We start from the raw sequence: 12,106 nt of genomic DNA on the forward strand, positions 1-12,106 counted from the left end.
CTCCCGAGGCCCTCCTCCAGCCGCTAGATGCTCCCAAGGTGAGAGGGAAGAAGAGACCTAGGGGAAACACCCCGCCGTCGCCATCACTGGAGCCCGCCCGGGCTTCGCTGGCGGCGCCTCAGGCGGCGGCGCGACGAGGGAGGGGAAGGGAAGGGCGGTTGTAATATGGACTTCTCTCTTGTTTTGTTGTTGTTCCTTTTCGTTAAAACCTTGACACATTTTTCTTAACTAATGGAGGAGACAAATCTTTAGTTTGAAGAAAAGCATGTCTGCACTATTGTTTCTCCATTCGCAGGACAAAAACATGTCACATTTTTCTTAATAAATGAAGGAGACAAATGACGTCCAAGCTTCGGTTAGTGCTAGAGCACATCCGGATGGCAATGAATGGCATTGCCCAAAATACATCAGTTCTACTCTCTCCGTTCCAAAATACTTGACTTCCATTTGTTCAAAAATAAAAATACCTATATACTAAAGCATGTCTAGATATATTTATATTTTGATAAATGGAAGGCATGTATTGTGGAATGGAAGGAGTACACCTCAAAAAGAGAGGGGGTCATTCTGTCTTCTTTCAAGGAGTGGATGCACTCTGGCTCAGCTCTGTTCAATCACAGCCATGACACCCTTCACCCTTCACCGTCAGAAACTCAGTAGTTGATGGATACTGTCAGGACAAGGCAAAAGCGACCGTCGCCATGGCGATGAGTAGAATCACATGAACCGCCTGCGTAAACACAACCCAGGTGCTGGCTTGTCACGGTCTATGTAAATGCATATGCATGCGCTGATCGAGCAAGCCAATCAAGAAACCGTACCTGCCGCGCTCCTTGTGAGTCCGCCATGGGCGGGAGGTATCCGCGCAGGCCGACGTTGTAGACCGGCGTGCCGTCGGGGTAGAAGAGCCCGTAGTTGCGCTCCGACGCCGGGCCGGGCTTGAGGTTCTCGTTGAAGAGCGCGAAGACGTAGACGTCGATGGGCACCGCCGGCCGCAGCGGCGTGCCCTGCTTCATCTCTATCCTCCTCAGCAGGTTCCCGATGTAGGTCCCGGCGTGCTGCGGCGTGGCGCCCACCTCGTCGGGGTCGCCCCGGGACGGCCACCCGGTCTCGGAGACCTTGACGTCCACGTCCGTGTGCCCCAGCGCCTTGATGGCCGAGTAGACGGCGTCCACCTGCGCGTACAGCATGTTGTCGTAGTTGAGCCCCGTGCTGGGGTCCGTGACGCCGGCATTGGGCTGGAAGAGCACGTAGTCCAGCGGCACGCGCGCCGGGTCGTCCTTGTAGGCGAAGAACGGGTAGCAGTTGATGAGGAACGGGGCCCTCGTCGCCGACAGGAACTTGAGGAACGGCTGCAGGTGCGCCACGGCGCCCGGGGCGAACGCGCCGGCGGAGGGCGGGTAGGAGACGCCCATGATGTCCAGCGAGTGCGCGGTGGTCACGTTCACGCGGCCCTGCAGGCCGAGCGTCCCGAGCGCCTGGTGCACCGAGTGCATGGCGGGCAGGAGGCTGGCCTGCAGGGCGGTGTCGTTGCCCTTGAACGCCTCGTTGCCGACGGTGATGCAGGTGATGCGCGCGCCGGCGTGGAGGTGCGGCACCACGTGCTGCTGGAGCCACGCCTGCGCCGCCGTGGAGCTCACCATCGCCGGGACGTGCTCGTTGCCGATGCCGATCACGAACTCCACGCCCGTGCCGAGGAAGGCGCGCAGGACGTGCGGGTCGGCGTCGTAGAGCTTCACCTTGCTGATCTTGATCGACCGGAGCAGCGTCGACACCCGCCCCGGCGCAGGGAGGTTGTCGGCGATCTGCCCGTAGTTGACGCCGATGGACAGGGAATCCGCCACAATCACCTGCTCTGCAAAATTAATTGTTGTTCCGTGTCATACATCGGTCATTTCTACATACACGGCGATCGGTACTATCGCTGCGAATGTGAAATCCATTCATTTGGTTCATTTTCTCCATAATTTTTCATAATTGGCATAAAAACATAGCGATTTATCAGTGTGTCAGTTACCAACTCATACTGTATGCCATCAGTGCAAGGCGATCGGAACAAAAGAAAAGCAATCTATAGGTAATATAATAGTACAAGCGTACAGTTACATTCAGATGGAGATCGAGGGGGTGCGTGATCCAATGGAAGAGAAGCAAGATTTCACTGGACCACATGGTCAAGTGGTGTGGTTGAGCCCTACCAAAAACTAATACAATACCACCATGTTAAAATCCAATTATTCCAAAATTCCACGTGCATTACTGGAGAAGTGGCGAACCCTTTACTTTCAACTATCGCCCAAGTTGCGAGCATATTAAATTTAATTAGCTGCAGACTGCGGAATAATAAGAAAATGATAAAAGGCAGCCTTTGCGGAGAAACTTTGTGGAGAAAGCAAGCACAGCTCAGGGCCAGATCGTCAGATGCGCGAAATTGGGAGAGAAAACAATGGAAATGCCAACGCGGGGTAATATATCATACTCCTACAGCATGCTTGTAAAGAGTGAGTGAAAGCTGATACGTTTTGTTTTTCGTCGAATAACAAATCTCAGCGTATCATTTAAAGTTCACAGTTTTTGTCGCCGCAGCCACAGTGGGCGGTGCATTACTTGCGGCATGGAACGCCAAGATAGGGGCGCCATGTCGCCTTGGCTGTGTTGTAGCCAAAACCACCAACACCTAGATATGCTTAATCTCAGCAGATGCACCTACCAGATAATCAATGGCAACTCCAGCAAATGCGACCACTTATCAGAAGTACTGTTGGTACTAACGACTTGCAAAACGACAGCCCGTTTTTTGCCCTTGTAATAGTAAAATGCTCTTTGCATGCACAGGGAAAATAAATATAGGAGCAATAGACACAGAAGATGGCCGACGATAAGCACAGAAGCAGGGAATGGACGACCATTGTGACGACGCGCGCGTACGTACGAGATCTCTAGAGCCCGGGTTATACTGGGGTTCGCAGCGCACGCAGACGGATGGAACTCACCTGTGAGGAGGACGGCGAGGGCCAGGAGTACTCCGGCGGCCGTACCAACGGAGGAAGCTGCTCTCGACGGCGCCCGAGCTGATGCCGCCGCCATCCTTCCGATCCGGCCGCGCGAGTACGGCGTACCGGGCCCCTGACCAGTCCAGGGAGAAGAGCCAAGCGGGTAGAAGAAGCTAGGGGGAGAGCAAAAGCTAGCAAGGCCTCCTCGGCCAGGTGTGTTGACCTTATGCTCCACCGGCCGCCGTATCTGTGCTTGTGCCCGACTGCCCGTTGGCTTGTGTTCTTCTTGGATCACGCGCGCGAATGGACTGGCGTAGGGTTCACGAATGGCCTAGTATTTAAGCAGCGGAAGGGAGGCTAGGCTCAGGCTGCTCTGCTGCAGTGTTGAGAAGCTAGCAGGTGGTGGTGTGGCTTGACTTGTGCGTGCCGGTGCCGGTGGGAAGCACGGAGGAAGACGGTGGGAGGCAAGAGGGATATGACAGTGTGCTACCTCCGCCTCGTCGGCTGCGGATCTCTGACCGGTCTTCCGTCTCTTTCAGGTCGCGGCTGCAGGAGCACGGTGTTATGCTGCCGGTGGGAGGCACGGTGGAAGCCGAGCTGGACCTCACGTACTGTCTGTCCCAAGCTTTTCAACGACCCCGTGCGCTTATTTGCGTTGTGCTGCTGCTTGCAGTGCCAATGCATGGTTGTTGGGCTCTGGTGAAGTGAAAGCATGGGCTGCGCCAGGAACGTGTGCGAGCAAGTGAGCATCCTTCATTCAGGCCAACTCCACTGCACGACCCAAACGGACGTCCGATTTAGTCAGATTTCGTCCGTTTGAGACGGCAATGACTTCGTCCATGTCCGTTTCTATCCGTTGGATCGTGGGTGCGACCAACGCGCGGCCGCATCCCAAATCATGTTCGGGATGATCGGTAGAGGTTCGAGCAAAGGATGGCTTTTCTGACGTCCCTATCCTCTCTCTCTCTCCCCACGCCGACCATGGCCGCCGATCAGCGGTGCCGACGACGCGCGTGGTCGCCGATGCGCCGGAGTCGGTGGTTGTGGGCACGTCCGTGTACCACTGGGCTCGTCCCGTGTACCGCAGCAGACGTCCGACCCGGGGGTCCTCGGACCCGCACCCGACACGCGCGCCATGGCGGGGCCAGAGGGTGGGGCAAGCCCGTGCCAGGTGGGGCCGCCGGCTACAGGTCATGCGGGCTGCGACTAGGGTGGCGGAGGAGATAAGATCCCCACCGACCCGCTCAATTCCAGATCTCGATCTCCTCCTCCACCACTTCTGGGAGGCGCCTAGGGTTTCGACGCCTAGGGTTTCCCCGTCGTTCGGCTGGTGGGAGGGGAAGGCGGGAGGAGACCACAGATCCTTCGCTCAGGTCGCTGCATCCCCGCCACGCGTGAGTCAGCCCACTCCCATGGCGGATCGAGGAGCGGAGAACCGCGGCCATCGGCTTGACGGCTTCGGGGTGGGCCGGGCTGGCCGGGGCGCCGGGCGCGGCGGGGGTGGAGGCGGCCGCAACATGGTGTGGACGCAGGACATCGAGGAAGGCGGTCAGATCTCCACCAACATGGATCAAGGACGCGTGCTGCCAGATCGAACAAGGTGGGAGGCGGCGGCCATGGAAACGCAGAGCGATGGTTGTCGCACCGAGAGATGGGGCGACAGCAACAATCAAGGTAAGGAGACTACGGGAGACAATCAGCGTCCACAACAAGATCTGCGTCCTCAACAAGATCTGCGACCCCAACACGATGTACGTCCTCAGCAAGATCGACGTCATCCAACTCCGGGAAGAAGGAATACCACCCCACTAGTGGGTGGTGCTGAGGTTTGCGTCACTTGCAAAGATCCTGGGCATGTCCCAATGTGCTGTCCTAGAGCAGTTTGCGGTAGATGTGGTTTAAATGGACATCTGGTTCCTATTTGCAATACTGTTCTTCCTTGGGAATGTGTGGCCCCTATGTGTGGTTTTCAAGCTAAGGGGAAGGGTTTCTTCTACATACATGACGCTAGTACACCCAAGCCAAATACTGATAGGAACATATATATTGTCATCTCTGTGATAGAAGGGCAAGCTAGTGGCAGGCAGTTGGAGGAGTTCTTTAATGCATACATTAATACAAATTGGAAGTGTTCTGCTAGGTCGATTGGGCTGAATACATTTGTGATGAGATTTCCTTCACCTAGAGATGTTGACAAAGCTTGTTTCGCTGAAACTATGAATATTAAGAGCTGTGGTGTTGTGGTGAGTCTCAAAAAATGGTATGAATCTATGGGTGCCAAGGGTGTACTTAACATTGCTTGGGTCAATGTTAGCAACATCCCTTTGGACAAAAGGTGCGAAAAAAATATTGCTTATGTTGGATCTTTGGTGGGTGTGTGAAAGTGCAACTATCCCTAGGTGGTTTTGGTAATTCATAACAACATATAGCTCATTGAGCTAATACTATTCCAAGATGATTATTTCAGAAAAGCTCAATGATTGGCATGGCATGGATGTGAAAGTGGAACCCTCAAAATGCTAAGGACAAAGGATTGGCTCAAGCTCAAAAGCTCAAGACTCTTCATTTTATATTTTAGTGATCCAAGATCACATTGAGTCTTTAGGAAAAGCCAATACTATCAAGGAGGGATGAGGTGTTGCTTAATGGGCCTCTTGCTTCATGTGCTTAGTGATATGCTCCAAAACCCTCAACTACTTTTCCATATCCACATATGACCTAAACCTTAAGCCAAACTCGGTCCTACCGATTCTTCCTATCCGGCGCCACCGAGTTTCACTTGTCTTTAGCCACTGCCAAACCCTAGCAATTCGGTCCTACCGATAGGGATCTCGGTCTCACCGAGATGGGGTTGCAAACTCTCTGTTTCCCTTTCGTAACTTTTCGGTCCCATCGAAAGAGCGAATCGGTCCCACCGAGATTGCAATGTAAACTCAGTGTTTCCCCTTTGTAACTTTTCGGTCTCACCGAGTTCCACTCGGTCTCACCGAAAGAGCAAATCGGTCCCACCGAGTTTGCCTGACCAACTCTCTGGTTAGCTAATTACCAAATTCGGTCTCACCGAGTTTGTGTAATCGGTCTCACCGAGATTACGTTATGCCCAAACCCTAACCACATCGGTCCTACCGAGTTGCATGTCAGTCCCACCGAAAATCACTAACGGTCACTAGGTTTACATTTTCGGTCCGACCGAGCTCATTGATTCGGTTCCACCGAGATTGGAAAACTGTGTAACGGTTGGATTTTGTGTGGAGGCTATATATACCCCTCCACCTTCTTCTTATTCGAGGAGAGAGCCATTAGAACACACACACCATTCTAACTCATATGTTCTGAGAGAGAACCACCTACTCATGTGTTGAGACCAAGACATTCCATTCCTACCATATGAATCTTGATCTCTAGCCTTCCCAAGTTGCTTTCCACTCAAACCCTCTTTCCACCAAATCCAAATCCTATGAGAGAGAGTTGAGTGTTGGGAAGACTATCATTTGAAGCACAAGAGCAAGGAGTTCATTACCTACACACCATTTGTTACTTCTTGGAGAGTGGTGTCTCCTAGATTGGCTAGGTGTCACTTGGGAGCCTCCGACAAGATTGTGGAGTTGAACCAAGGAGTTTGTAAGGGCAAGGAGATCGCCTACTTCGTGAAGATCTATCGCTAGTGAGGCAAGTCCTGTGTGGGCGATGGCCATGGTGGGATAGACAAGGTTGCTTCTTCGTGGACCCTTTGTGGGCGGTTGCTTCTTCGTGGACCCTTCGTGGGTGGAGCCTTGTGTGGACTCGCGCAACCGTTACCCTTGGGTGGAGCCCTGTGTGGACTCGCGCAACCGTTACCATTCGTGGGTTGAAGTCTCCATCAACGTGGATGTAGGATAGCACCACCTATCCGAACCACGGGAAAAACATCCGTGTCTCCAATAGCGTTTGAATTCTCCAAACCCTTCCCTTTACATTCTTGCAAGTTGCATGCTTTACTTTCCGCTGCCTATATACTCTTTGCATGCTTGCTTGAATTATGTGATGATTGCTTGACTTGTCCTAAATTAGCTAAAATCTGCCAAGAACTAATATTGGGAAAAAGTTAAGTTTTTATTTGGTCAAGTAGTCTAATCACCCCCCCTCTATACATATTTTCGATCCTACAAGTGGTATCAGAGCTTTGGTCTCCATTTGCTTGATCTCCATAGCTTTTGGTGGTCATAGCCTTGGTTTCACAACCTAGGAGAGTATGGCGTCTAGCGAGGGAAATTATCACTGTAGAGGTCCTTACTTTGATGGTACTAATTTTGCTAGTTGGAAGCATAAAATGAAAATGCATATTCTTGGACATAACCCTGCCGTTTCGGCTATTGTGTGTGTTGGTTTGCAAGGTGACTTCTTTGATGGGAGAGAACCGAACCGTGAAGCTACCACGGATGAGTTGAAGATGTTGCAATACAATGCTCAAGCTTGTGATATTCTCTTCAACGGATTGTGCCCCGAAGAATTCAACAAAATCAGCCGCCTTGAGAATGCAATGGAAATTTGGGACACTTTGATTGATATGCACGAAGGTACCGACTCCGTCAAGGAATCCAAGTTGGATGTGCTTCAAAGCCAACTTGACAAGTTCAAGATGAAGGATGGTGAAGGTGTCGCTGAAATGTACTCTAGGCTTGCTCTCATCACAAATGAGATTGCCGGCTTAGGAAGTGAAGAGATGACCGATAAATTCATCATCAAGAAGATTCTAAGAGCTTTGGATGGAAAATATGATACCGTGTGCACATTGATCCAAATGATGCCCAATTACAAAGATCTCAAGCCAACGGAGGTGATTGGAAGAATTGTTGCTCATGAGATGTCACTTAAGGATAAAGAGGAACTTCACAAAAAATCAAGTGGTGCCTATAAAGCCTCATGTGAAGCCCCTACATCATCAAGTGAGAAACAAGACTTCAATGAAGAATTGAGCTTAATGGTGAAGAACTTCAACAAGTTCTACAAGAGTAGAAGCAAAGATAGAAGCTCCAAGTCAAGGTCCTACAATGACAAAAGATCTTCTAGTCGAGAGCGAAACTGCTACAATTGTGGAAGACCCGGACACTATTCCAATGAGTGTACGGCTCCCTACAAAAGAAGAGAAGATTCTCCAAAAAGAAGAAGCAAAGGATCACCACCAAGAGAGAGAAGGAGTAGAGATGATCGTTATGAACGAAGATACTCACGGAGAAGCAAGGATTCGGAAAGGAAGGAAAAATCATCAAGGAGCTACACAAGACGAAGACATCAAGCTCATGTTGGTGAATGGGTATCCGGCTCCGACTCCGACAGCCACTCCGAGAGAAGTTATTACTCCGGCTCCGAAGATACTCAAGATGAAGGTGTTGCCGGTCTAGCACTTGTGTCAACCAACTCCTACGACATATTTGACTCACCAAATGAAGGAATTGGAAGATGCTTCATGGCCAAAGGTCCTAAGGTAACACACCCCGAGTATGTTGATTTCAATAGTGATGAAGATGACTTGTTAGGTGATGATTTGCTTGGTGACAACTCTAGTGATGAATACTATGATGAAATGTCAATTAAACATGCTAATCAAGATAAAACGAATGACAATGATAAGGAGAAGATTGAAGCCCTAACTAAAGAACTAAACACTCTTAAGTTAGCTCATGAAACCATCTTCGAAGATCATCAAGAATTTTTAAGAGCTCATGAGAAATTACGCTTTGAAAAGCTCAATCTTGAGCAAGAGCATGAGTTCTTAAAAGCAATCAATGATGATCTCCACAAGAAAAGTTCTTCTTACATTGCCAAGCGTTTACTCTTATCCACTTACATGCCTCAAGTCAAGTCTAACAAGAAAGATTCTTCCTCTAGTAGTAACAATGATCATGCTAAATCCAATATTGTTGCTTCTAGTAGTTCTCTTGATTCCACTAATGATTCTCTTAGCAAAGTTACACTTGAGCAAGAAAATAGCTTATTGAAGGGAATTATAGAGAAAGGAGTGTACAAAAGCCTTGCCGGGAGTAAGCAATTCGAGGAAATTGTGCGCAAGCAAGGAATGCACCGGAAGAATCAAGGTGTTGGTTTTGAACGAAAGTTCAATGCCAATGGAGTTGAGTGGGAAGAAGATCAATACCCCAAGACAAAGTTTGTCCCCCAACAAGAAAAGTATACTTCTTTCAAGGGGACACAAGCTCAAGATGATCTTCCACCACAAGACTACAAGCAAAAAGGAAAGGACAAGCTTCAAGAGGAAATTGATGCATTTGAAGAAGCTCCAAAGACCTTAGTCAAGTGGATTCCCAAGACTATTTCAAGCTCCACTTCGTCAAGTACGACTACAACTCCAAGGATTCCCATCAAGATGATGTGGATTCAAAAGAAGAAGAACTAGAGAGTTCTTGAGGGTGACTCCGCCAACATACTTCACTCTTATCATTTTGGCAAGAACAAGTGCAATCAACTTCCACATCCTGCACTAGTTCAAGGAGTCACAAACCCTCTTGTTGGTGAGACAAGGGACAAGGTAACCTAAAAGTTTTCATGGACATCATCTTTTGTGTGCATCACTCTATGTCTATGGATATCCTTGCTTGTTCCTTATGGGACTAACCCATGTAGGTATTGAAAGTGCAATTCACTCAAATGGATAGCTCCAAGAGATCTACATCAACATTGAGCATCCACATCTTCAATATCTACATGAAGTCATCATCGACAAAACCCAAGATTAGTTCATCCCTCTTAAGGGGGATATCACATCTAGGGGGAGCTTTACTCTAAGACTTGAGCTAAAGCAACTCTAAAGATGTGAACAAAACAATGCTTTATGTAAAAGTGGTAACCCCACTTGAGCTTAAACGATGAGTATGACCTATGATCAAGTGCTCTCACTTGACTCCTAAGTCAATATACTCATATATAGATGACCTAGTCATCGCAAATTGCTTGATAGATGCTAGAATTGGTTGTGCATGCCTCGTCACATATTTCATTTGCCATCTTATTGTGTGAACATACTGGTTGCATACTTTACTCATTCGAGGACATCCACTTGTTGTTTTGATTGTTTGGTTTTATCTTCTTTTGCCAAGTGGATGGACAAGAATGCCTAAGAACCTCCTCTAGCTATCTATGCTTTTCTCGTCTCAAACTCTATTCATGCTGCATCACAAAATTTGATCAAGTCAGATTCGAACCACTCTGTGTGAGGAGCGCTCGGAGTCCCCGATTCGTCATAGACTTAAACTTCCAAAACCTCTTTATGATTCTCGGTCTGACCGATACTCCACTTTCGGTCCTACCGAGATCATTAAGTTGATCTAGGTTTTCGATCTCGGTGCAACCGATTTGAACCTTTCGGTCACACCGAGTTTCAGTAACTGCACACAGTTATGAATCTCGGTGCCACCGAGTTGTTCACTCGGTCACACCGACAGGGTCGGGCTATATATAGTCACGGGCAAAATTTTGGAAATTTCTCCGAACCCCTTCGCCCGCGCGATAGCCTGCTCTGCCCTCGTGGTCTCCGGATCGTCTTCTCGCCGCCAGCAGCCTCAACTCGCTGGTCTCCGTCGCCGTCAACGGGAATTCTGCCCCGCCGTTGCCGCCGTAGCAAGTCCCCGCCGAACTAGGGTATGGACTTGATCTTTGTGCTATTCCTCGATCTGATTCCTAGCACATTGTGATCATATTGATTCTAGCCACGTTTGATAAACTTCTATCCAGTCAAAACGCCCGTAGATTAGGTTTGATTCGAAAATTCTAGGTTTAGGTTTCCGCCGAAACCATCTTGGACCCACCGAGTTGAAAAACTCGGTCCCACCGATTTGGCTCTTGCCATTGCACAAGTGAGACTCGGTCTGACCGAGAATTACTTATCGGTGTGACCGATTTTTGAACTCAGTGAAACCCTAGCAGTCTCGGTGCCACCGAACTGTGACTCGGTCCTACCGAGTTCACTAGTTTAGGTTCCAAAACTGCTTCGGTATCACCGAGTTTGAAAATCGGTAGATCCGAGATGATTTCAGTGGGAAACTAAAACTAAGTTTTTGGATCATTCTTTTGCAAAAATACTCTGCATTTTGTGATGCTCATCTTTTCTATCTCATCTATAATCTATTCACAGGGTCAACAGTCAGTTTGCAGCATGTCTGATCAAAGTGATAGCCAAAATATGTCAGAGCAGCAAGTGGTGATGAGTGAGGGCACTAGTCCCTCCAGTTCATCTGATGAAGGCAGCAGGAGCACTCCTAGCAATTTGCCAAAGGCTGCCACGAGACAAAGGAAGAAGAGGACTTCAGATTCCGAAGATGAGGACTATGTGGCAGAGGAAGAGGCCACTTCCAAGAGAATTGAGCCAGCTCAAGGCACTAAGCCAGGTCTGAAAATCAAAAGGCCAGCAGGCAGGCAGCCCATGTCAAAGGCAAGAGCCTCAACTGAGAAGCCCACTCCCCAAGAGCCAGTTGTAGCTGAGGGCAAGAAAAGGAAGGAGAGGGTGAAGAAGACTGTTGCTAGAGTGCTTGGAAAAGCTTCCATCATGGAAGAAGAAGAGGAAGAAGAGGTAGCTGCACCAGCACCCAAGGCACCCAAGCTGATGGGTGATGCCATAAGGTCAGGGGCTACTGCATCTAAGCCCAAAGCTGCCTCCAAGCCAAAGCCAAAGAGGAATACAAGGAGCATTCCTGCAACTGAGAAGAACAAGGCCCCAGTGCCTGAGACTGTTGCTGAGGATGAGGAGGAGAATGTCCTGAGAAAGCTAAAGCCCAAGATCCCAGACCACAACGATGCTCATCCTGTGGCTGAGGACATGAAGCTCAGGAGAGATTCAGGGCTAAGGAAATGGAGAGAAGCAGACCCATATTCTTCAAGGAGAAGGACACCAGTGGACTACAGGTTTCACACCAAGGAGCAGCAGGATTTCTATGAGACTGTTTTGCTAGATAAGAAGCCAATTGTCTGTGACATGAGATGGGTTGACTGGACCTACATGAGGGAGAAGGAGGAACACTACCCAGGAGTATATGACAGCTTTCATGCTTGTGGAGTAGCTGACTTTGTTGGGCAGAAGCTCACAAAGTGGAATGAGGAGCTTATCATGCAGTTCTACTCCACAG

General features: G+C 49.3%; 2 protein-coding genes across 2 annotated transcripts; one reads left to right on the plus strand and one right to left on the minus strand.

The window, feature by feature from the left end:
- Positions 1-292: 292 nt before the first annotated feature.
- LOC125544395 (glucan endo-1,3-beta-glucosidase 14) lies at positions 293-3,539 on the minus strand. Its single transcript, XM_048708074.2, has 3 exons — positions 2,994-3,539; positions 822-1,855; positions 293-730 (listed from the first exon to the last, which is right to left on the minus strand). The coding sequence occupies exons 1-3, from the start codon at positions 3,085-3,087 to the stop codon at positions 674-676; spliced, it is 1,185 nt and encodes a 394-aa protein (XP_048564031.2). The 5' UTR covers positions 3,088-3,539; the 3' UTR covers positions 293-673.
- Positions 3,540-4,405: 866 nt separating this feature from the next.
- On the plus strand, positions 4,406-5,374 carry LOC147980090 (uncharacterized). Its single transcript, XM_087515468.1, has one exon. The coding sequence runs from the start codon at positions 4,406-4,408 to the stop codon at positions 5,372-5,374; it is 969 nt and encodes a 322-aa protein (XP_087371594.1).
- Positions 5,375-12,106: the final 6,732 nt, after the last annotated feature.

Source organism: Triticum urartu, chromosome 3A (genome assembly GCF_056163025.1).
Source record: "Triticum urartu cultivar PI428250 chromosome 3A, HENAU_Tu73, whole genome shotgun sequence".
Taxonomy (NCBI): Eukaryota; Viridiplantae; Streptophyta; class Magnoliopsida; order Poales; family Poaceae; genus Triticum; species Triticum urartu.